Source organism: Halichoeres trimaculatus, unplaced genomic scaffold (genome assembly GCF_033239565.1).
Source record: "Halichoeres trimaculatus isolate MK-OKI-2021-1 unplaced genomic scaffold, fHalTri1.1 fHalTri1_scaffold_1, whole genome shotgun sequence".
NCBI classification, from domain to species: Eukaryota; Metazoa; Chordata; class Actinopteri; order Labriformes; family Labridae; genus Halichoeres; species Halichoeres trimaculatus.
This window is the reverse complement of record NW_027437179.1, coordinates 43,917,300-43,943,090: the sequence shown is the minus strand read 5'-3', so window position 1 is coordinate 43,943,090 and position 25,791 is coordinate 43,917,300. Positions and strand designations below refer to the sequence as shown.

Here is a 25,791-nt window from a genome sequence, read left to right as displayed (position 1 = left end):
AGAACATTTTATTACTGGTTATTTTCAAAGTGTTAAACTGGAAAGGTTTCTCCACACATGGGCACAGGGTGTACACAAAAGTATCCTGTACTAAAGTGTCTGGGTATTTTTAGGCCTTTCTGTCACATGACTTCCTGTCCTGATCGATCCACTTCCTGTAAATCATCGTGTCATTTCTCTGGGATCAGATAAAATGAGGAGGCCTGTGTATCTGCTGCGACCTGCTGGAGCAGAGAGGCAGCAGGAGTCCAACGCAGCGGCTCCAGAGTGAGTCGACGCACTGAGACAGGACGAGCGAAGGATACTGGAAGAGGAAACTATGACCAGCATGGAAATCACACCGCCAACTAGTGTTAGGGCGAGGTATTACAACCAGGCTGATCTTCTCCCTTTGCTCAAACCTCCTGGATGTTTTTCTTTGTTCTGTTTCTTTATCCTTTACATCTCTCCTTCTTCTCCTTCTCCCTTTTCCTTTCCTTCCTCTTTATCCTTCCCCCTGCTGCTCACACCATCTCTCTTTCTCTCAGGTCTGATCCCTTTCTTATCTCCTCTCTCCTGTCTGTCTCCTCTCTCCTGTCTGTCTCTCCTCTCTCCTGTCTGTCTCTCATCTCTCCTGTCTGTCTCCTCTCTCCTGTCTGTCTCCTCTCTCCTGTCTGTCTCTCCTCTCTCCTGTCTGTCTCCTCTCTCCTGTCTGTCTCCTCTCTCCTGTCTGTCTCTCCTCTCTCCTGTCTGTCTCTCATCTCTCCTGTCTGTCTCCTCTCTCCTGTCTGTCTCCTCTCTCCTGTCTGTCTCTCCTCTCTCCTGTCTGTCTCTCCTCTCTCCTGTCTGTCTCTCCTCTCTCCTGTCTGCCTCTCCTCTCTCCTGTCTGTCTCTCCTCTCTCCTGTCTGTCTCCTCTCTCCTGTCTGTCTCCTCTCCTGTCTGTCTCCTCTCTCCTGTCTGTCTCCCCTCTCCTGTCTGTCTCCTCTCTCCTGTCTGTCTCTCCTCTCTCCTGTCTGTCTCTCCTCTCTCCTGTCTGTCTCCTCTCTCCTGTCTGTCTCCTCTCTCCTGTCTGTCTCCCCTCTCTCCTGTCTGTCTCCCCTCTCCTGTCTGTCTCCTCTCTCCTGTCTGTCTCCTCTCTCCTGTCTGTCTCTCCTCTCTCCTGTCTGTCTCCTCTCTCCTGTCTGTCTCTCCTCTCTCCTGTCTGTCTCTCCTCTCTCCTGTCTGTCTCCTCTCTCCTGTCTGTCTCCTCTCCTGTCTGTCTCCTCTCTCCTGTCTGTCTCCCCTCTCCTGTCTGTCTCCTCTCTCCTGTCTGTCTCTCCTCTCTCCTGTCTGTCTCTCCTCTCTCCTGTCTGTCTCCTCTCTCCTGTCTGTCTCCTCTCCTGTCTGTCTCCTCTCTCCTGTCTGTCTCCCCTCTCCTGTCTGTCTCCTCTCTCCTGTCTGTCTCTCCTCTCTCCTGTCTGTCTCTCCTCTCTCTCCTGTCTGTCTCTCCTCTCTCCTGTCTGTCTCCTCTCTCCTGTCTGTCTCCTCTCTCCTGTCTGTCTCTCCTCTCTCCTGTCTGTCTCCTCTCTCCTGTCTGTCTCCTCTCTCCTGTCTGTCTCCTCTCTCCTGTCTGTCTCCTCTCTCCTGTCTGTCTCCTCTCTCCTGTCTGTCTCCTCTCTCTCCTGTCTGTCTCCTCTCTCCTGTCTGTCTCTCCTCTCTCTCCTGTCTGTCTCTCCTCTCTCCTGTCTGTCTCCTCTCTCCTGTCTGTCTCCTCTCTCCTGTCTGTCTCCTCTCTCCTGTCTGTCTCCTCTCTCCTGTCTGTCTCCTCTCTCCTGTCTGTCTCCTCTCTCTCCTGTCTGTCTCCTCTCTCCTGTCTGTCTCTCCTCTCTCCTGTCTGTCTCTCCTCTCTCTCCTGTCTGTCTCTCCTCTCTCCTGTCTGCCTCCCCTCTACGTCTCTCTTTTTCTTCATCTGTCTGACATCATCCGTCTTTTCGCTCCTCCTCCTCCTCTCTCCCTCTCTCTTCACGCTCCGTCTACCCCCCATCCCTCCCTCCGCCTCATTATTCGGTATAATCGGTTGTCTAGACAGAAACTCCCCACACAGATCACACCTGAGAGGGAGAGGAGCAGTAGGAGGAGGAGGAGGGGGAGGAGGGGGAGGAGGGGGAGGGTGATGGAGGGATGAAGAAAAAAGGAGACAAAGAAAGAAATGAGACAAATGAAAGAGGGAGAGAAGGAGGTTATAAAATGATTTCCCTTTTTTTCTCCCCCTTAAATCCTCCAAGTGACGGGAGGAAATCTGTCTGGGACTTAAAACACGCCGAGAGAAGGAGGGAGGGAGGGGAGGAGGGGAGGAGGGGAGGAGGGAGGGGAGGGGAGAAGGAGGGAGGGGGGAGGGATAAGAAACACTGAGGGTCTGACAAACCCCTCTGAGAAACTGCAGCTCAACAATATGAAAAACATTCATTAGTTTTTTCTTCAGCGTCTGGACGAGGTTTTTTTTTTCAGTCAGTGTGTTTGTTGTCGTTCTTGTATCTCTGTGAGGACCAGGGCTCCAGGCGTCACAGTGAGGACCCTGACCAATAGCTGGACACACTGACTGAATCAACAGCTCATGATGCTGTGACACAGGACACATGGATCATGAGACATGATGATCTCTGTCTGATACCCAAAGTGTTGGCTGTGGCCCTCCTGTGGGCTGTGGGGGTACTGCAGGAAGGCCTCAAAAGTTTCTCTACATACAAATCACTGTTGGTGCTTTTTTTTTTTTTTTCCTTACAGATCATGTTAAAGTGATTGGATTATTTTTAAGTGTACTACAGAAGGACAAACTTTTTCCTTGTTAATAGAAGTTTTTTAAGGTAAAATCTTGAGGAATGGAGGATCATAGTTTTATGATTTGTAGGAACATGACGGCCTTTAAAGCTTCTGCCCACCTTGGAGTTTAGGGACTGTTTCAGTTTAGATATATTTATATCAGTTCATGCTCTAAATCACAGAACCATAGTTAACAGCATGTACTGTTTGAGGAAAAGAATCTATTGTATTGATTTCTCTTTGGAGGAATTTGTTTTGTTACAGATGTTTAAAATGATGGAAAGAAAGAAACCTCAAAAATAGAGGCATTGAATGAAAACACTGAATAATTATAATGATACTACTACTACTACTACAAATAATAATAGTACCAATAATGATAAAAATAATAAAAACAATAATAATTATAATAATAATAGTAATATTTAAAGATATTTTTTTCCTTTGCAAGATATGAGGAGGTATTAAGTATTTCTCCAACAGATTTTTTTTTTTTTTTTTTTTTACCAGGCCAGCGATAAAAAAAGTTTTACTTTTTTGAGATTTTAGTTTGTTTTTGTCAGAAATATATTTGAGGAAAATATGTTTCTGTAAATGACTGAAACAGTGAGACGTGTGTGTGTGAGTTAGAGTTTGACAGAAATCTTTTATTAGAAATACAACAAAGAAACTCAATAACATCAGGTCAGTGGTACCATTGTTCTGCCTCATATTTTCTTTTGATGTTAGTTTTAATCCAGTTTACTGTGAGAGGCAGGTACATGCTGCAGTAAAACATCCAGAAATCGAACAAACCTCCAACAAAATACTTCAAACCTCGCAGGAACCAACCTTTGTGTCTGTTTTTAGCGTCTTAGTGAAAATGAATTTTAAATTTAGTCCTTATCTTGGCACATTTACATCAGGAAGTCTGTTTCTACATGCAGTACCTTGTTTTCACCACATGGCGTCACTGTAGAGTCTATTTACTCAGACCTGACTCTCTGTGTCACCGTTACAATCTTCCCCTGTTCAGCTTCCGCTCTCTTTCAGTTCCACAACACACACATGTAGCAGCTGAGTTAGCTTCTTAAAACCTGTCGGTGTGAGAAATGAGCTCTGAGGATTGTTCTGGAAACGTGACAGCGCCTCTGCGGAACCTGCTGAACTCCATCCAGTGCATCAGAGACAGAGTCAGAGGTAAACCACACCTTCATGACGGAATGACGCAGCGCGAAACGAGAGACGCTTAGCCGTTAGCCTCCGCTAGGCTAAAGGGGCTAAAGATGCTAAAGGTGCTAAAGATGCTAAAGCTTAACTTAACAAAGTTTATGTTTCATCACGATTTTCTTTTCTCATACGATTTGATTTCATTACTTTATTTGTTTTATGAAGTTAATGTTTGGACTGACTGGATGTTAGCTTTATGCCCCAGTGAAACATGTAAACAGGTTCATTTCGAGGTCAAATCACATTTAAACAGCTGAAAACTGTTTATTAAACCATAATTATTACAACTCAAACAAGAAAACACGTAAAGTAATTCAACCAGTTCTGTATCAAATGTTTAAAACTGTATCACATGTGTTTAACTACGAACAATAAGAGAAATTTAAGATATTTAGTTTTTAAAATCATACTGCACGGAATATTTTACAATAAAATTCTGATATTTTAAGAAAATCACTATAATAATATTTAAAGAGTCTAGTGAAGAAGTAAGGGGATAAAGATTTCTAACACTGACTATATATTATAATTAAAAATGAATAAACTTAACGTCACTGCCACAGCAGAATTTTGGATCTACAACAAATCACCGAGTTATTGGTGGATAAGCCAGGTATCATGTAAAAATAAAGTTTAACGTCTATGAATACTATAAAGGAGATTTAAAATAGAAACAAACAGCAAACACTTTGCATTTTGGAGCTTAAACGAGACAAACTTTCCTCAACAATAAAAGAAATGAAGGAAAAAAGTCTGTTTTTTAAGTTGGTGCAGATTTACCTTTCTCAGAGTGACTGGTGGCTCATACGACTGTTTCGTCTTTGAGGTCAAGTATTTTTAAAGCTAATCTTAAGATGTGAAGAGTTTTCTCAAAAACTCTGAAAGTCATTTTTTCAAACTTTTTGTCTTTGCCATTAAAATCCAGTTTGTGTCCTTTTTTAAACTTGGGAGAGATGACCTGTCTGATATTTACTGCCGTACCTTTCCCCACAGATGGAGAATCCAACGAGTCTGATGGAGCATTCAACCTCTCCAACTTCAGAGACACTTTGAGTTGAGTGAGCTCTATCTTAAACTTTATTAAACTTTATTTCCTGTCCTTACTTTTCTTTATTGTCTTATTCAGTCATGGGTTTCATCCTGAATGCTTTGATCTTTAACCAGCTGATACAGCTTTCATGTTGATAATCCATTTGTGTGATTCTTACATCAATCAAAAGTCGTACTGGCTTAGCTGCACAGTTATTTCCTTCAAATCAACGTTTCCTGGTGTATAAAACTTCCCAGTTTCATGTAAATAAGGGCCCTCCTCTTTATAGTTTCTAGCCCATTATCTCTCTTTTAGATGCATGAAAACCAGCTGCTGTTAACTTAAGAATCCAGCTTCAGTGTCTTTATGTGTTGTTATATCCTCCTGACTACCAGTAGTTCAAATCTGTCCTCTGTGGAGGACATTTCTTAACCTGAATATCTTCCACTTACTTCACACTGCTGAATAAACTCCTCATGCCATCTACAGAGGAGATTTGGGGCTTTTCAATGATACCAAATGTTAAAGGGTGGGGCTTTGGTACCTTTCTCTTTTTCATTAAGGAAAATGGCATCCATCAGTGCATTTGATGGGAAGAGGAAAAATAAGTGTATGAAACTTTTTAATCAGCAAATTTTGGCTTGAAATGTTGGTGTCATATTTTATATGGGACTCTTAACAACACATTTAAACATTGTCTGAATCATTTTTACTGTATTTTATCATTGTAATTAAGTTTTTAAAAACTGTCCTCTGTAGTGGACATTAGTAGGTATTTACTTCATTTTGTTCTGTCTTTTTTTAAATGGAGAGAAAGGGTTTCATTCTCAGAAGCAGAGAGAGTTTTACTGCAGTTGTTGATGGAAACTCAGATATTGAGTCGTCTGAAGAAGATGAAGATGCAGAGGCAGAGGAAGATGATTCAGAGAGCTCTGAGGATGAAACTCAGAGGACAGAACGGTCCACATCTAAGTCCAGTTGGTGTCAACTGTGGAGCAAAAATCCAAAGTTCACCTTCAGTTTGTTTTGTAAATAAGTTCCAAGAAAGACAGAAGGTTTGTCCAGGTGTCCCTTACGATTACTGAGTTTAACACCAACATCCATCCATCTTCCAGAAATGGAGACAAAAACATGCAGCAAGATGTCGCAGATCCGACTGCAAGAGCAAAACATGTTTAATGTTCACAAAGAGCAAAGTTTTCTTTGTGTTTCCAAGAAGAGGAACTGATCTTTGAAGTATTAAACCAAATAAGCACAAAAAAGCAAAAAACAAAAAGGAAAATGGACATTTAACTCATTCTTACATCCACTTTTTGCTGTTTTCTTTGGCACTAAATGATTACCATCAAGGTTCAGCTTCACATGTTCTGATGTCCTCTGTAGTAGACACATGATATCTGAAAAATAAAAACTTTTTTTTCCAAATGTATGTAGTATTTTAATGACCTCACAAAGATTGGGGGATCTTAAAAATGTTGTGATTGGACAGTATTTTTTTTCCCATTAGTCAGGAGGATAACATGAGGTGTCCCTCTGTCCTCTGTCCTCAGACCAGGCGGTGAAGACAGTGTCTCAGGAAGCTACAAAACTCAGCCTCATCTTCTCCAAACCCCCGCTGCCTTCACAACAGGTAAACCTGTCTCAGACGTTCTTAGCGTAAAGATCCTGAACGCTGTGGGAAAGAAAGAGAATTACCTGTACGTGCTTTCTTTCTTTCTTTCTTTCTTTCTTTCTTTCTTTCTTTCTTTCTTTCTTTCTTTCTTTCTTTCTTTCTTTCTTTCGGTCTGTTTCTCCTGCAGGATGTGGAGAAGTTATCAGAGTCCATGATGAAGAGTGTGCTGACTCTTTCTACGGTCTACTACTGGCTGCCCAAGAGCCAAGGTAACACCTGTAACACCTGTAACACCTGTAACACCTGTAACACCTGTGACACCTGTAACACCTGTAACACCTGTAACACCTGTAACACCTGTAACACCTGACCCCTCATGTTTTCATACTTATCTCACAGAGCAGGAACAGGTGATTACATGAGTAACTGCTGCTTGTATCGGACGTCAGATGACACAGTTTAGAGTTTCTTATTCATGTGTTAGTCCTGAGGAGTGTGTAAAAGCTGTTTGCTGACATTTTGCTCATTTCCTGAAAAAACTGTCGATGCTGGATGAAAACTTCTTCCTGACAGAATCATCGCTGTCTGTTTCACTGAAACCAGATGCAGCGTCATTAATCTGACTCTTCCTCTCTGACCCAATGAAGAGTTTTCACAGCATCCTGACACGTGTCTCTGTCTCTCAGGAGTCAGTCTGCGTCGGCAGATCAGAGACGCCACGGTCGAGGTTTTGGAGGGGGTCACGCAGCTGCTGGACGTCATACTGAGCTCACCTCTGCAGAGGTACACACATGTAAACACGGGTTATCTCTGTGGAGTTAATCTGGTTTGACATGTAAACACAGGTTATCTCTGTGGAGTTAATCTGGTTTGACATGTAAACACTTATCTCTGTGGAGTTAATCTGGTTTGACATGTAAACACTTATCTCTGTGGAGTTAATCTGGTTTGACATGTAAACACAGGTTATCTCTGTGGAGTTAATCTGGTTTGACATGTAAACACGGGTTATCTCTGTGGAGTTAATCTGGTTTGACATGTAAACACAGGTTATCTCTGTGGAGTTAATCTGGTTTGACAAGTAAACACAGGTTATCTCTGTGGAGTTAATCTGGTTTGACATGTAAACACAGGTTATCTCTGTGGAGTTAATCTGGTTTGACATGTAAACACAGGTTATCTCTGTGGAGTTAATCTGGTTTGACATGTAAACACAGGTTATCTCTGTGGAGTTAATCTGGTTTGACATGTAAACACAGGTTATCTCTGTGGAGTTAATCTGGTTTGACATGTAAACACAGGTTATCTCTGTGGAGTTAATCTGGTTTGACATGTAAACACAGGTTATCTCTGTGGAGTTAATCTGGTTTGACATGTAAACATAGCCGTACTGTAGGATCTGGATTTACTGTTCAGGTTTCAGCAGGTTTTACTGGAAGTTCACTCCTCTGCTACGTCATCTCAGTTCCCATTTATAGGAGATTATTAATGATTGATTCATCTTTATCCTGGTGCACGTGCAGCTAACAGTCTGTCCTTCATCAAGACTTTTGTGAGAGCGCCACCTGTTGAATTATTTCCCACTGAACGAGAGAAGAAACATGAAACCACACACACACTGCAGGAAGGAGGAGGAGGAGGAGCCAACAGACCCAGCCATCCTTTCTAGACTGAGGTTTTTAACTCCTCCTGTTTTTCTCCTCCTCTCTGTCTCGGCTCCTCTCTGTCTTTACTCCTCTCTCTGTCTCTCCTCCTCTCTGTCTCTCCTCCTCTCTGTCTCTGCTCCTCTCTGTCTCTCCTCCTCTCTGTCTCTGCTCCTCTCTGTCTCTGCTCCTCTCTGTCTCTGCTCCTCTCTCTGTCTCTGCTCCTCTCTGTCTCTGCTCCTCCTCTCTGTCTCTGCTCCTCCTCTCTGTCTCTGCTCCTCCTCTCTGTCTTTGCTCCTCTCTGTCTCTGCTCCTCTCTGTCTCTGCTCCTCTCTGTCTCTGCTCCTCCTCTCTGTCTTTGCTCCTCTCTCTGTCTTTGCTCCTCTCTGTCTTTGCTCCTCTCTGTCTTTGCTCCTCTCTGTCTTTTCTCCTCTCTCTGTCTTTGCTCCTCTCTCTGTCTTTTCTCCTCTCTCTGTCTTTGCTCCTCTCTCTGTCTTTGCTCCTCTCTCTGTCTTTGCTCCTCTCTGTCTTTGCTCCTCTCTGTCTTTGCTCCTCTCTCTGTCTTTGCTCCTCTCTGTCTTTGCTCCTCTCTGTCTTTTCTCCTCTCTCTGTCTTTGCTCCTCTCTCTGTCTTTGCTCCTCTCTCTGTCTTTTCTCCTCTCTCTGTCTTTGCTCCTCTCTGTCTTTGCTCCTCTCTCTGTCTTTGCTCCTCTCTGTCTCTGCTCCTCTCTGTCTTTGCTCCTCTCTGTCTCTGCTCCTCTCTCTGTCTTTGCTCCCCTCTCTGTCTTTGCTCCTCTCTGTCTTTTCTCCTCTCTGTCTTTGCTCCTCTCTGTCTCTGCTCCTCTCTCTGTCTTTGCTCCTCTCTCTGTCTTTACTCCTCTCTGTCTTTTCTCCTCCTCTGTCTTTTCTCCTCCTCTGTCTTTTCTCCTCTTTGTCTTTACTCCTCTCTGTCTCTGCTCCTCTCTGTCTTTGCTCCTCTCTGTCTTTTCTCCTCCTCTGTCTTTTCTCCTCTCTCTGTCTTTACTCCTCTCTTTGTCTTTCCTCCTCTCCCTGTCTTTTCTCCTCCTCTCTCTGTCTTTGCTCCTCTCTCTGTCTTTGCTCCTCTCTGTCTTTGCTCCTCTCTGTCTTTGCTCCTCTCTGTCTTTGCTCCTCTCTGTCTTTCCTCCTCTCCCTGTCTTTTCTCCTCCTCTCTCTGTCTTTGCTCCTCTCTCTGTCTTTGCTCCTCTCTGTCTTTGCTCCTCTCTGTCTTTGCTCCTCTCTGTCTTTGCTCCTCCTCTCTGTCTTTTCTCCTCCCTCTGTCTTTACTCCTCTCCCTGTCTCTTCTCCTCCTCCTGTCTCTGCTCCTCTCCTCTGCTCCTCCAGTCTGACCCAGGAGCAGCTGACGTCAACAGGAGGCGTGTGGGCGGCCTGTGACCAGTTCCCCCTGTTGCCACAAGGTCAGCAGAGATGGATTTGTTTTTAAAACACATCAATAAGTGCATTGATATGTTATTGATCCTGAAGGAAAATTGCAGGTTAAACTTTCATCCAGCAGGTGGCGATGTTGTGTCTCTGTTCTGTTGATCCACTGGGTCAAACATCAGGATTTAGTGTCTCTGGTCAGTCTGTGGAGGATCTGTTTGATGTGGATCTATGTGACCCTCAGGAAACCAAACATCCTGTCAGGATCCAGAGTCTTATTCTTGTTTTGAAATGACTGGTGTTTACAAACCATCTGTCTGATCCAGACACTGAAAAAAAACAGCATTAGTCAGACACTGAAGTTTCCGAGGGTACCTGAATGTATCACAGTGAAGTTAGCAACATGTCTGAACAGGCTGGAGGAGGCAGGAGGATTCATCAACATCACTTTGTTTGCTGTGTCCTCTTTGAAAATGAGCAGAAAATGAAGCGTTCGTTCTGTAAAATCAGTAGAAAACAAACGTTTGACTCTTCTTCCTGTTCTCAGTTAGCTCTGAGTGATGGACTCACTCTGGATCCACGCTTTAAAAATCCTCCCATGGTGTTTTCCCTCAGTCTCTGCTCAGTGTCTCAGCTCTGACAGGTCTGCGTGAAGCCTCCGACATGGAGAGTGTAAACTCTGACAGCTGTGACAGACCTGACTGTAAACAGTTCATACAGAGGAAATAGCTCGTGTTAATGTGATAATTACTGCTCCGGAGCCAGCGCTGAGCGCAGTCACTCCTGGCTTCAGCCCACAGAGGAGCAGGACATCCTGCAGGGAGAAAGAGTCCACAGGGGGTCACACAAATCAAACATCAAAACCTGGATCCTCTGGATGTGGGTTTCCTCTGCCCCTCAGGCCGAGCGCTCCTGAAAGTGTGCTGGACACACTCGTTCCTTATTTTCTCAGTTTTTAAAGAACAAATCAGAGAAATTTGAAGTTTTTCTTTCTTTCTAATGATTTGTAGCTTTTTAAGTCCCTGTGAGGAGTTTCTGAGTGATCCTGAAAAAGTCTCTCTTCTAGATTAATCTGCCTGATCCTGATCCACACTTTAACATCAGATTATCAGCACCAGTATCACAGGTTACAGGTCACTGGTTAGTCCTAAATGCTGCTTCTCAGCTTCCTGATCGGGTCAAGCAGTACCAGACTGATTCACAGCACGTCTAGGTCTCCATGACGACACCACGCCAGCTGGTGAAGTTTATCAGAGAGAAGAGAGATCTGAGTTTTTCTCTGCTGAAAATGATTTCTGTGATTAATTTTGTAGTGATGGTGGACACTGGAGCCTAACTGTCAGACAGAAAAAGGACAGAAGAGCAGAAGAAAGAGAAACAGGAGAGAGACAGAGCACAAGCTAAAGGCTAACACACAGGAGCTAAAGGCTAACACAGAGGCTAAAGGCTAAAGAGTGAAAAATAAGTTTAAGGCTAAAACATGAGCTAAAGGCTAAAACATGAGCTGAAGGCTAAAACATGAGCTAAAGGCTAACACAAAAGCTAAAGGCTAAAACATGAGCTGAAGGCTAAAACATGAGCTAAAGGCTAAAACATGAGCTAAAGGCTAAAACATGAGCTAAAGGATAAAACATGAGCTAAAGGCTAAAACATGAGCTAAAGGCTAAAACATGAGCTAAAGGATAAAACATGAGCTAAAGGCTAACACAGAAGCTAAAGGCTAAAACATGAGCTGAAGACTAAAACATGAGCTTAAGGCTAAAACACGAGCTAAAGGCTAAAACATGAGCTGAAGGCTAAAACATGAGCTAAAGGATAAAACATGAGCTAAAGGCTAACACAAAAGCTAAAGGCTAAAGAGTGAAAAATAAGTTTGAGGCTTAAACATGAGCTGAAGGCTAAAACATGAGCTAAAGGATAAAACATGAGCTAAAGGCTAAAACATGAGCTGAAGGCTAAAACATGAGCTGAAGGCTAAAACACAGGAGCTAGAGGCTAAAACATGAGCTGAAGGCTAAAACATGAGCTAAAGGCCAAAACACGAGCTGAAGGCTAAAACATGAGCTAAAGGCTAAAACATGAGCTGAAGGCCAAAACACAAGCTAAAGGCCCCAAAAAAACAATTTAAAGGCTAACACCCGAGCTGAAGGCTAATACACAGGGCTAAAGGCTAATACCCGAGCTAAAGGCTAATACACAGGGCTAATGTGTTAGTGCTAATGTTGTCTCCAGCCCCCAGTCAGCAGTTATTCTGCAGTGGTCAAACCTGAGAGTCTATCAATAAAATGAAGAGCCAGGTTACGTTAGCTCTGTCTTCAGACCTGTTTTCTCTGAACCTGTGAGGGTCTGCAGAGTCCTGTATGTGTGCCAGCTGAAGGCCCCAGTCTGTGTTTGCTGCAGCTGCAGTGAAGGATTCTGGGTAATTTTGTTGCAGATAACAAAGCTGCGGTGTTGGTGGTTCTGTCGGATCAGACCGGAGTGGTGAAAGACGCCAATGAAGAAATCGAACAGGTACACACACCTCTGATGACATCACGCTAACCTTTAGCATGACCAACACTTCCTTAAACTGACCTTCATCCTCCAAACATCATCATCTTCATCACTCATCGTCTGCTCACTGTGCCGCCACTCAGGCGCTATCCGAGGTTCATGACCCGTTCAACGACATCTTGGACGACGAGCAGGGCGGAGACCAACCCCGGGAAAACCAGGACACCTACTGGTCAGAGAGGGACCGGCTGGTGATTGGTCCGTGTCAGGGGCTGATGAAGGCGTCGGGGGCGTGTCTGAGGAAGCTGTCGTCCGCCGTCAGAGCTAACGGTGACATCAGCACGCCGCAGACAGTGGCTCAGCTCGACGACCTCGCCGACATCTGCAAGGAGATCAGCCCGGGGTAAACACACACACTGTTACACACACACACACACACACACACTGTTACACACACACACACACACACACACACACACACACACACACACACACACACAGACACACACACTGTTATACACATACACACACTGTTACACACACACACACACACACACACACACACACATACACACACACAAACACACACACACACACACACACACTGTTACACACACACACACACACACACACACACACACACACACACACACACAGACACACACACTGTTATACACATACACACACTGTTACACACACACACACACACACACACACACACACACACACACACACAAACACACACACACACACACACACACACTGTTACACACACACACACACACACACACTGTTACACACACACACACACACACACACACACACACACACACACACAAACACAGATGAAGGTGTTCGTACCTTTCTCAGTATTCGTTCAGTTTCAGGTGTGGTGGTTTTTCTCGTGCAGCTGAAGTTTTTCTGATTTCCAGTTTGTTTCTGACGATGATTCAACAACAAATGAGTCCGTGCTCGTTTTTTCCTGGGTTGTTGTTGTTGTTTTTCTGGGTTGTTGTTGTTGTTTTTCTGGGTTGTTGTTGTTTTGTTTTTTTTTCTGGGTTGTTGTTGTTTTGTTGTGTAAAACTGGATAACGTGGCTCTGCAGAGGTGTCTGAGCTCACAGTTTCTCTGAGGAATCATCATGGTCTCAACTTTCCCGCCCAAACTGTCGGCTGGTCTCTGCCGCCATCGTCCGTCCTCTGTGGGCTCTGCCTGGGTTTGATAACGAGGTCATCACACAGGGCGGGGCTTCAGCTCATTAAACCATCAAACCACACATGGAGCACCCCAGGTGTGCAGGTGTCTGCTCTGGTATCATCCTGCAGAAACAAACACGTGGATCATCTTTGTCTTTGTTTAAACTTTATTAAACTTTATTAAACTTTATTAAACTTTATTGAACTTTATTAAACTTTATTAAACTTTATTGAACTTTATTAAACTTTATTAAACTTTATTAAACTTTATTAAACTTTATTGAACTTTATTAAACTTTATTGAACCAGGAAAACTCAGTGAGATTAAAACCTGAGGGTCTGAGAGCAGCTGCAGCATGATTCAGCAAAGTTACCACAAACAGCACAAACATTTAGAAAGTAAGTCCTCATGTCCTGGGTCACATGACAGGAAGTCGTCAGTTAAAGCGTCTACGAGCTGAAGCAGCTTCCTCCAGCTCCTTCTCCAGCTCCTTCTCAAGCTCCTTCTCCAGCTCCTTCTCCAGATGTTTTTTAATGAATCAAACGTTAGATTCAAGTTCAGCAGCTCAGAACGTGCAGCACACGATGGATTTCATCTCTTGTAAAGATCAACTTTGGAATATATATATTTTTTTTACATTCAGTTTTAAGTTAACAAAACATGTTTTAAACTCTTAGTCAGACGGTAAAACATAGAGTAAAACACACTCCACCCTCCAGCCTCCACCCTCCACCCTGCAGCTTTGTCTTTGTTTTCGTTGTGGTTATTAATAAAACCTGTCAGTCTGTGAGAAGTCTGAGCCTCCTGACTCCTCTCTCCTCTCTCCTCTCCTCTCTCCTCTCCTCTCTCCTCTCTCCTCTCCTCTCTCCTCTCTCCTCTCCTCTCTCCTCTCTCCTCTCTCCTCCTCTCTCCTCTCTCCTCTCCTCTCTCCTCTCTCCTCTCTCCTCTCTCCTCTCCCCTCTCCTCTCTCCTCTCCTCTCTCCTCTCTCCTCTCCTCTCTCCTCTCTCCTCTCCTCTCTCCTCTCTCCTCTCTCCTCCTCTCTCCTCTCTCCTCTCTCCTCTCTCCTCTCCTCTCTCCTCTCTCCTCTCTCCTCTCTCCTCTCCTCTCTCCTCTCTCCTCTCTCCTCTCCTCTCTCCTCTCTCCTCTCCTCTCTCCTCTCCTCTCTCCTCTCTCCTCTCTCCTCTCTCCTCTATCCTCTCTCCTCTCCTCTCTCCTCTCCTCTCTCCTCTCTCCTCTCTTCTCTCCTCTCTCCTCTCTCCTCTCCTCTCTCCTCTCTCCTCTCTCCTCTCCTCTCTCTCCTCTCTCCTCTCCTCTCTCCTCTCTCCTCTCCTCTCTCCTCTCTCCTCTCTCCTCTCCTCTCTCCTCTCTCCTCTCTCCTCTCTCCTCTCTCCTCTCCTCTCTCCTCTCTCTCCTCTCCTCTCTCCTCCTCTCCTCTCTCCTCTCTCCTCTCTCCTCTCTCCTCTCTCCTCTCTCCTCTCTCCTCCTCTCTCCTCTCCTCTCCTCTCTCCTCTCCTCTCCTCAGTGTGGATGATCTGGCTCTCTGTCTCTACCCTCCCATGGACTACAGCAGCGTGGAGAACAACGTAAGACAACGACAGTTTCCTAAACGTGTTGTTTTGTTATCTCTGTAAATAAACACTGAACGTTGTGGCTGTAGATATGACAGAATGAGTTAGCTCTCTGCTGCCCTCCGGTGGAGCTGCTGGAAACTTAACTTCATTAGTTTCAGGGTTTTTATTTCTGCAGGAAGCTTTAACCATGAAAACTGTTCAGTCACAGCTTCAGGCTGTTGTTGGACTTAAAGCCAGACGTCTGTTGTCGTCTGTGGTCGTCTGTGGTCGTCTGTGGTCGTCTGTTGTCGTCCTGTGGTCGTCTGTGGTCGTCTGTGGTTGTCTGTGGTCGTCTGTGGTCGTCTGTTGTCGTCTGTTGTCGTCTGTTGTCGTCTGTTGTCGTCTGTTGCGTTGCTTCATTTGTGAAATGATGTAATCTAACCTTTAATCCAGCTCCTCAGATTCAGCGTCGGCGTATGATCCTCGCTCAGCCTCTGAATTATCCTCTCCGTCTCATCACGATCATCTGTAGCTGTTGTTAGCATTGTTAGCATTGTTAGCATTGGGAGCATTTAGCATGACGCACGTTGTGTTTTTCTACAGGTGGTGAAGTTAGCAGCGCTGTTAAAGAAAGTTCTGGGAATCATCAGGTAAGAAACAAACTCAAAAACACTCTGCTCCTGCTGCAGGCCTGCTCCTGCTGCAGACCTGCTCCTGCTGCAGACCTGCTCCTGCTGCAGGCCTGCTCCTGCTGCAGACCAGCTCCTGCTGCAGGCCTGCTCCTGCTGCAGGCCTGCTCCTGCTGCAGACCAGCTCCTGCTGCAGACCAGCTCCTGCTGCAGACCAGCTCCTGCTGCAGGAGCAGGTTGCAGGTTGCAGCAGAGAGGTGTCCTCATGGTTGGGTGTGTTTGAGCTATGGGAAATGTGTGGGTGGCGTGTATATGTATGTGTGTGTGTGTGTGTGTGGGTGGTGTGTATATGTCTTATCTTGTAACCTTATCAGTGCTGAGCCATCTGTACATAAAGCTCCTGCCTTAGTGACCCGTGGACGCAGACAGATCAGGTTTTGATGAGGTAACCACGGCTCACACGAGGTTTGGACGCTGAGTCAAATGTTGGTAGAAACTAAATCAGAGGTTTGGAAATGATTTCAGGTCAGTTTGCTCAGAAAAAAACAAAGATAATGTGATAAAAGAGGAATCGCTCTGAAAAACCATCAGCACCTGGAGGGTTACCCTAGACCAGGATCAGGGATTAAGACGGTAAACACTGGTTATCCTGTCAGGACAGAGTGTGTTTACAGCATCTCTGTGGTTTTTCCACACATTACACCACCCTACCCCTAACCCTTTTTCTTTTCTCCATCATAAACTCCTGCTTGTGTTTTTGCTCCTGTGCAGATCCAGTCATGTCTGTGGGGAATCCCAGATCACCTGGGTCCAGTTCTTAGACGGAGCCGTGGACCACAACCTGCAGAAGGCCAAAGACCTCATCCACGCTGACAGCTAGCCGTGTGTGTGTGTGTGTGTGTGTGTGTGTGTGTGTGTGTGTGTGTGTGTGTGTGTGTGTGTGTGTGTGTGTGTGTGTGTGTGTGTGTGTGTGAGTGTGTGTGTGTGAGGTCTATTGTTGCTAAAAACAGAGTCTAAGTGTTTTTACGAGCTGGTCCCTGTATAAACCTGTCAGAATAAAATGAGGAAGCTGGGTCCAGGTTATGTAACGTGGTGTTTTGGCTCAGGTCGTCTGCTGCAGGCTAATTACACTCAATGATCGCACTGACACACTTTGAAACTACACACCTCGTTAATCCTCAAAGCTGTTTGTCTTTACCTTCTCATTACAGAGGAATGATCAGGGTTTGGGTGTGAAGCCAGAGACATGAGCTGAAGAGTTTATCAGACACGTACAGTGAAGGGAGCAGCTCAGGGTTTGTTCATTTCTCCTCTGAAGACCAGAGAGAAGCTGAAAGTAGAATAAAACGAGGGATTAAATAGAGAAATAAAATGAAATTGATGAATTTGATGATGTGAAACACACAGGGTGAAGCTTGTTCTACCTGCTTTAACACAACATGTAAGAGAGTCACAGCTTTATTCAGGAGCTTACACAAGCTGCTTTATTCCTGCTTCTTTATTTTAGCTTTTTTATTCCTGCTTCTTTATTTTAGCTTCTTTATTTTAGCTTTTTTATTCCTGCTTCTTTATTTTAGCTTCTTTATTTTAACTTCTTTATTTTAGCTTCTTTATTTTAGCTTTTTTATTTTAGCTTTTTTATTCCTGCTTCTTTATTTTAGCTTCTTTATTTTAGCTTCTTTATTTTAACTTCTTTATTTTAGCTTCTTTATTTGAGCTTCTTTATTTTAGCTTTTTATTTAAGCTTCTTTATTTTAGCTTTTTTATTCCTGCTTCTTTATTTTAGCTTCTTTATTTTAGCTTTTTTATTTTAGCTTTTTATTTAAGCTTCTTTATTTTAGCTGCTTTATTTTAGCTTCTTTATTTTAGCTTTTTTATTCCTGCTTCTTTATTTTAGCTTTTTTATTCCTGCTTCTTTATTCCTGCTTCTTTATTTTAGCTTCTTTATTTTAGCTTCTTTATTTTAACTTCTTTATTTTAGCTTTTTTATTTTAGCTTCTTTATTTTAGCTTTTTTATTTTAGCTTCTTTAATTTAGCTTTTTTATTCCTGCTTCTTTATTCCTGCTTCTTTATTTTAGCTTCTTTATTTAGCTTCTTTATTTTAGCTTCTTTATTTTAGCTTCTTTATTTTAACTTCTTTATTTTAGCTTTTTTATTTTAGCTTTTTATATTTTAGCTTCTTTATTTAAGCTTCTTTATTCTAGCTTCTTTATTTTAGCTTCTTTATTTTAGCTTCTTTATTTTAGCTTCTTTAGTTTAGCTTCTTTATTCTAGCTTCTTTATTTTAGCTTTTTTATTTTAGCTGTTTTATTCTAGCTTCTTTATTTTAGCTTCTTTATTTTAGCTTCTTTATTTGAGCTTCTTTATTTTAACTTCTTTATTTTAGCTTCTTTATTTTAGCTTCTTTATTTTAGCTTTGTTATTCCTGCTCCTTTATTTTAGCTTCTTTATTTTAGCTTCTTTATTCCTGCTTCTTTATTTTAGCTTCTTTATTTTAGCTTCTTTATTTTAGCTTTTTTATTCCTGCTTCTTTATTTTAGCTTCTTTATTTTAGCTTCTTTATTTTAGCTTTTTTATTCCTGCTTCTTTATTTTAGCTTCTTTATTTTAGCTTTTTCATTCCTGCTTCTTTATTTTAGCCTTTTTATTGCTGTTTCTATATTCCTGCTTCTTTATTTTAGCTTCTTTATTTTAACTTCTTTATTTTAGCTTTTTTATTTTAGCTTCTTTATTTTAGCTTTTTTATTCCTGCTTCTTTATTCCTGCTTCTTTATTTTAGCTTCTTTATTTAGCTTCTTTATTTTAGCTTCTTTATTTTAACTTCTTTATTTCAGCTTTTTTATTTTAGCTTTTTATATTTTAGCTTCTTTATTTTAACTTCTTTATTTTAGCTTCTTTATTTTAGCTTCTTTATTTGAGCTTCTTTATTTTAGCTTCTTTATTCAAGCTTCTTTATTTTAGCTGCTTTATTTTAGCTTCTTTATTTTAGCTTCTTTATTTTAGCTTCTTTATTTGAGCTTCTTTATTTTAGCTTCTTTATTTGAGCCTCTTTATTTTAGCTTCTTTTGCAAATATTCTCACTGTCATAAAAGCAGTTCAGGCTTCATTTCCACCAACATCTTGAAATAAGATTAACCTATACTTTAGTAGCCATACTGTGCCCAGGAGGGGGCAGCTATCCTTTTTCAGGTTTAAAAAACATGCGCTAAGCTAAAGTGCCCTTGTGTGCACCAAAACATGTGCTGAAGTGCCCTCACTGGGGATAACGTTTGATAAGGTGCTCTCTTAGGCCTTAAAATGCACGCCTTAGTTCCCTTTGAGGCTCCAAAACGTGCTGAAGTGCTCTCTCAGGCCCAAAGGCGAGCTAAAGTGCCCCCTTGAGCCAAGACGTGTGCCACAGTGCCCCCTACAGGAGCCATTATGTGCTGGATTCTGGGAGAATCTGAGTGGAGCTGGGTGACAAAAATAATAATTATTGTTTTTCTTTTGAGAGTCTAATCACTTCTTGACTCTACCTCCAGACATATTTTACAATCCCTGAAAAAAATACACAAGAACATCAGCTGTTAATCATCGTTAAACTTTACGTAAAACCTTGTTTTTAACCTCATTTAACTAATAAAAACAAAACTCTTCAGAAAAAAGAGGACTTGGATACAGACAGCCAAATGATATCTTCAAATCACCACAACAATCAGACGTGAGAAACATTTCTACCAGGTGGATTAATTTTTTAAAGTTTGACCACAGCCCATCTGGAATGACTGGGGAGATGGATTTTTAAACCTATACTGCAGCCAGCCACCAGGGGGAGCAGTTTTTGTGGAGACCTCACTTAGAGCTGAGCAAGCGGACGTCCATTTTGTTTTCAGTCTATGGCCACTAGCTGCGTTTCCAGTACACCCGGGACTGTGCAAAACGTTAACATCACAATAACCCCACAATAAAAAAAAACTCTCAAATTTGGATTAAAAAGTTTTTACACTCTCATGAGGTGGTTTTTCCAGAAGCTTCGATATTTAACTTTATCGCAAAAGTGCAACGGAAACACCTTTTTCACAAAAACATGTCATGTTGTCATAGCAACGTACCCCTGATACCTGTCCCCCGGTACAGAGGGACTCTGGCGCTCATACTGTCCCAGCTCTGCTGCTCGTCCTGTGTTCAGATGTTGGTGTGTTTGAGCGTCAGCGGTGGAGGCATCAGGTCGGCTGGGAGCGAATCAGAGAGCAGCAGGGGAGAGGGGCGGGGCCTGTGCCTGAGCGAGATAGTATATGAGCTGAAGATTACAAGTTTCATTCAGGGTTTTCATTGACAGACGTTACGTTTTACTTTACTCAGTTGTGCACTGTTCCAGTCATAATGGAAACATCGGCAAAGGGAGAAACTGTTCTTTATCTCAACCTTCAGAAATATCACTTTTATTTTGTATAAAAGTGTGATGGAAACACAGCTTCTGATAAGGAGAGCGCCGGGGGAGGATGAAGCTCGGACTGAGGGAGGAACCAATCAGCAGTGAGGTGTGAAGAGTAGAGCTCAGTGTTTCTTTGGGCCTGGTCTCTGTGAGCGTTTCCAAAAACCTGTCATGAGTCAATCAGGCCGAATGAAGCCGGATTAAACCCTCAGCTCTCCCAAACCTGTCCCTGAGCCAGACTCAGAGCCAGCACACAGCACAAAGACGGTCTGACTGTGTGAGTCCAGAGCCCAGATTACTCTGATCCACGGAGACAAACACAGGAGCACAGAGCTGCTTTGTTTCACACACAGAGCATCAGAGTCCTGGGCTGAACGTCTGAAGCTAAAAAAAACAAACAGCCTCTCCCAAAAACAAAAACAGATCTCAGAGAGCTGACGGGGAAATCGTTTATCATCCACCTGTCAGAGGGAAGGTGGAGACAGGTGGAGCAACATTTAGTCCCTGAAGCTAAAAACCAGGAGGACGAATGGAGAGACGAGGCCAGAGCAGCTCTGAACCTGCAGCAGAGGACTTAAAGAGGGGGTATCTGTCTGACAGACCAACGCTGGATGTTCAGACTGAGCGTGTGCAGAACTTCAAACATCTGTGAACTGAAACAAACTGTCACAGATCTTCATGAGGTCTTTACAGGACTTGGACTGATGATGTCATCACATTAGGGTCTCCTAACTGGCTCATTAAAAACGTTGGTGGAGTGGGCCTCAAACACTAAGGCTGGCCAATCAGGGTGAAGGTGGTTCATGGGGCAGAGAGTCTTAAAGCGACAGTAGCTGAAATGAGTTTTTCTGAAACAGCAGAGAGAGAAAACAGCTTTTTCTTTTTTATCTGTAGATCACGTAAACATACTACAGAGGCCCCAGAGGGACAGAATAAACATATTTGTGGTGTTTTAAAGATGCAGATCAGCCTGTAACTGGAGGGGTGATGCTTTAATCTAATCTCTGAAGTCTGAATCATTATTTCAGATTAACATTTGATTTTTCTGTTTCTGTTTTAGTGAAGACCAGAGTAACAGCAGCTGATCTGTGTCTGTTTCTCCTCACGTATGTTCAGATGTTTTACAGTAGAAACGATGACTTCATCCCCTGAAAGTTCCTCTTTAAAACTCTGAGTCACGCTTTGCTTCATCACTCAAACAGCCCCGCCATGGATACAGAGGTACACACACACACACACACACACACACACACACACACACACACACAAGAACTGATTTAATTTCTATGTTCATTTCCTCACAGCAACTCTTTGAGGCTCTCCTTCCCTCTGATTGGCCGGCCCTCTGCTGCCAGTCCTCGGTGTTTGAGGCCCCCTGCAGTGAGCCGTGAACCAGATCCTGATGTGATGACATCATCATTTCAGCACGTCTCGTTAAGATCTGGTGATGATCTGGTGCTATCATTAAACCGCCTTGATCACTAACAGATTCAGAGATTCTCACAACATGTAAATACATTCTGCACGCGCTCAGTCTGAACGTCCAGCATCCTGTGTTTATAATACGACAGAGCAGACTGACCCCTCTGTACAGGTGTGTGACTGATCAACACACACACAGGTAAGGAGGAAGGACAGGAGGAAACCACACCACAGTGAGAAGGAAACAAGGAGTGAGGAAAGGTGGTACACTAAGCTAAGGTAAACTAAGGAAAGGTGCTAAGGTTAGATAAGGAAAGAAATAAAGGAAAGAAAAAGTTGTGATGAGGCAAGAAAAGGAAAGGAAATAAAGGACAGAAAAGGTGATAAGGTTAGATAGGGAAAGGAAATGTGATGAAGTTAGATAAGAAAAGGGAACATAGGAAACAAAGGTGGTAAGGTTAAATACGGAAATGAAATAAAGGAATAGAAAGGTGTTAGGTTAGATAAGGACAGAAATAAAGGATATGAAAGGTGATGAGGTAAGACAAGGAAAGGAAAGGTGATAAGGTAGAATAAGGAAGGAAGGAAAGGAAAGGTGATTAAGTTAGATAAGGTAAAGAAATTAAGGAAAGGAAAGGTGGTAAGGTTAAATAAGAAAAGGCAACAATGAAAAGAAAAAGGTAATAAGGTTAGATAAGGTAAGGACAGGAGGTAAGGTTAGATAAGGTAAGGAAAGGAGGTAAGGTTAGATAAGGTAAGGAAAGGTGATGAGGTCAGACCTCATGAGGAGGGAGGGGCAGGCAGTGAGGTAAAGTGAGCAGAGGTGAGATCAGATTAAATCATTTATCAGGAGACATGAATGTTTAAAACATGAGCCTGGAGTTTAACCCCTCTTTAAGTGATCCAGCAGACTGAGACCCAGGTCTGTTTAACCCCTCTTTAAGTGATCCAGCAGACTGAGACCCAGGTCTGTTTAACCCCTCTTTAAGTGATCCAGCAGACTGAGACCCAGGTCTGTTTAACCCCTCTTTAAGTGATCCAGCAGACTGAGACCCAGGTCTGTTTAACCCCTCTTTAAGTGATCCAGCAGACTGAGACCCAGGTCTGTTTAACCCCTCTTTAAGTGATCCAGCAGACTGAGACCCAGGTCTGTTTAACCCCTCTATAAGTGATCCAGCAGACTGAGACCCAGGTCTGTTTAACCCCTCTTTAAGTGATCCAGCAGACTGAGACCCAGGCCTGTTTCTGGTGCTGTGGGATGGTTTCTCCTTCAGGACCACAGCTCGTCCCCTACCACGGTCTTTTTGCTGGCTTTGGGACGTGATGTGGATCCAGGTGGATCTTGCAGCAGATCTCGTTCCTCCTGGTGGATGTTGGGTAATCTCAGCCGCTCCCTGTCACCTCTGCACAGAAACCTCTGCTCTCCATCAGGGTTTCTGCTGTTTTCTTAATCAGGTCAGAGCCGATGACAGACGTGACATTAAAATACTTTCTGCTCCACGTATTTCTGAGTCTTGTTTTTTATTTCCCTGTAGCTGACCTTATTCTGCTCTGAGTTACATAAGCAGCTGGCAGCAGAGCAGAGGAAACACCTGAACACACCCAGGTACACACCCAGGTATACGCTCTGAGTGAGGCCTGGCAGGGATCAGGGTCGGAGTCATGAAGGAGTTAACAGAACAGGTTGGAGGACGTGTTTGGTGTGAATGCAGGGACTGGGCTGGGCCACCTGTGGGCAGGTGTGTTAAAATCGCAGGTCTCTGCCTGGTCTTGGTGCTGCTGCCTGCCTGACACGCTGGTCTCTGTTCACCTCCTCTGATCCGGGAGACGAAGAAACCTCCAGCCAGGATGACAGACACGTCAGGTGAGTCCAGCTCAGACTCCTTAGACTGATCCAGAACGAAACCATCACAGGGAGGAGCGGGTTTATTTACTCAGGCTGAAACTCAGAAAAACTACTTGGAAGTTTGTACAATACATGTTTGAAATGTTTGAAATGGATTATCAAACTGATAACACTCCAAATATTACCTCAAACACCAGAAACCTGCAGTTTCTCAGGACACTGAGCCGTGTTTCAGCAGTCAGTAATCCTTCAGGATAAAAAGACGCTGGGTAAGAAAATAAAATGACAAAGAGAAGAAGAAGTCACTCATCCAGAGTTTGTCTTTTTTCAGATATCATGAAGGAAACTCTGCTGGTGTGAATGAAATCTGAACTTTCACTTTGCCATGGGAAATTTTTCAGATCTGAGTCAAAGGAAACTCAAAGATTAACTGCTGATAACAACCTGTCAAAATAAGGTGAGACGAGGTTCAGGTAAGGCCACAAGGTGGGATAAGGTTAGATCAAGGTAAGATGTGATAAAATCAAGGTGAGGTGAGAAATGGAAGATGAGATCAGGGGAGGGGGAGGAGAAAAGGTAAGGTAAGGTGAGGTAAGGTAAGATATGATGAAATCAAGGTGAGGTGAGAAAATGTAAGATGAGATCAGGAGAGGGTAAGGAGAAAAGGTAAAGGAAGACAAGTGAAGGAATGGGGGAAGAGGGAAAGAAAGAAAAGAAGGACAGATTAGATAAAGGAATGAAATTGTTGAGGAAATTTCTGGAAGCCTGACCAGACAAAGAAAATAAAACTCAGATGGCTTCAGCTACGAAAGGTTAGACAAGGAAAGGACAGGAAAGGAAAGGAAAGGAAAGGAAAGGAAAGGAAAGGAAAGGAAAGGAAAGGAAAGGAAAGGAAAGGAAAGGAAAAAGATAAATAGATATTGAAAGGAAAGGAACGGAACAGTATAGGAAAGGTGATAAGGTAAGATAAAAAATAAAAGGAAAGGAAAGGAAAATGATAATGATAAGAAAAGATATTGAAAGGAATGGAAATGAAAGGATAGGAAAGGTGATAAGGTTAGATAAGGGAAGGAAAGGAAAGGTGGTAAGGTGAGGAAAGGAAAGGAAAGGAAAGGAAAGGAAAGGAAAGGAAAGGAAAGGAAAGGAAAGGGAAGGGAAGGTGATAAGGTTAGAAAAGGAAAGGAAAGGAAAGGAAAGGAAAGGAAAGGAAAGGAAAGGAAAGGAAACAAAACAACAGGAAATGAAAGGTTAGATTAGATAAGGAAAGAAAATGAAGGAAAGGAAAGAAAAAGAAAGTAGAGGTAAGAAGAGAAGGTAAGGAAAGGAAAGGTTACATAAGGAAAGGAAGGAAAGGAAAGGAAAGGGAAGGTGATAAGGTTAGAAAAGGAAAGGAAAGGAAAGGAAAGGAAAGGAAAGGAAAGGAAAGGAAAGGAAAGGAAAGGATAGGAAAGGTAATAAGGTTAGATAAGGGAAGGAAAGGAAAGGTGGTAAGGTAAGGAAAGGAAAGGAAAGGAAAGGAAAGGAAAGGGAAGGTGATAAGGTTAGACAAGGAAAGGAAAGGAAAGGAAAGGAAAGGAAAGGAAAGGGAAGGGAAGGTGATAAGGTTAGACAAGGAAAGGAAAGAAAAGAAACGGAAACAAAACAAAAGGAAATGAAAGGTTAGATTAGATAAGGAAAGAAAATTAAGGAAAGGAAAGAAAAAGAAAGTAGAGGTAAGAAGAGAAGGTAAGGAAAGGTTACATAAGGAATGGAAAGGAAAGGAAAGGAAAGGAAAGGAAAGGAAAGGAAAGGAAAGGAAAGGAAAGGAAAGGAAAGGAAAGGAAGGAAAGGAAGGAAAGGAAAGGTGATAAGGTCAGACTTTTTCAGAAGGGAGCAGAGGACAGTCAGGTAGGATGAGGAGAGGTAAGCTGACATGAAATAACTGATGTGTGGAGATGAACATGAAGTTGAATCTGAAATTTAAACCACACTCTGACTGTAGAGGTTGGTTTATGGGCTCATGTTGGTGACAGTTTTTTAGGAGCTGGGTCCAAACCTCAGGATCTAGACCTGCAGAGACCGCTGTGTAAATGTATGAAGTCAGTAGCGTCTGAAGGTGTTTCAGCTCCACGAGTTTCAGGAACATCAGTTTCAGCCAGAGAGGGCGTCTGAGCAGAGGTCAGCTGATCCTGGCTGCAGAGTCAGGGCGTGATAGCTCTGAGCTCAGGGTCATGATGGTTGAGTTCAGTCCCTGAGGAGTCGTTCCCGTCGTTTAAACCAGGCACAGGCTCATTACTGAAGCACATATCCACATTTTACTGACGTACTGAGGGATTAAAGCTGTTAGACTGAGAGCTGCTCTCCTGCCTGTTCTCCCATGATGCTTTGAGCTGCTGCACAGAGCATGACGTCTGCGCCCTGTTGTGATGCTGCACAGAGCATGATGTCTGCGCCCTGTTGTGATGCTGCACAGAGCATGATGTCTGCGCCTGTTGTGATGCTGCACAGAGCATGATGTCTGCGCCCTGTTGTGATGCTGCACAGAGCATGATGTCTGCGCCCTGTTGTGATCCTCCTCACAGTTTTGC

At 43.3% G+C, this 25,791-nt stretch overlaps 2 protein-coding genes across 2 annotated transcripts in view; both read left to right on the top strand.

Annotated features, from left to right (window-relative positions):
- Window positions 1-3,784: 3,784 nt before the first annotated feature.
- ccndbp1 (cyclin D-type binding-protein 1) lies at window positions 3,785-16,875 on the top strand. Its single transcript, XM_074673273.1, has 11 exons — window positions 3,785-3,958; window positions 4,982-5,041; window positions 6,569-6,648; window positions 6,818-6,899; window positions 7,317-7,413; window positions 9,635-9,708; window positions 12,108-12,184; window positions 12,310-12,569; window positions 14,886-14,946; window positions 15,517-15,563; window positions 16,314-16,875. The coding sequence occupies exons 1-11, from the start codon at window positions 3,871-3,873 to the stop codon at window positions 16,420-16,422; spliced, it is 1,035 nt and encodes a 344-aa protein (XP_074529374.1). The 5' UTR covers window positions 3,785-3,870; the 3' UTR covers window positions 16,423-16,875.
- Window positions 16,876-23,226: 6,351 nt separating this feature from the next.
- Window positions 23,227-25,791, top strand: part of LOC141789613 (protein-glutamine gamma-glutamyltransferase E-like) — a 14,727-nt gene continuing 12,162 nt past the window's right edge. Inside the window, exon 1 of the mRNA XM_074669115.1 lies at window positions 23,227-23,242. Coding sequence (XP_074525216.1) covers window positions 23,227-23,242 — 16 coding nt within the window. The remainder of the gene's footprint in view (window positions 23,243-25,791) is intronic.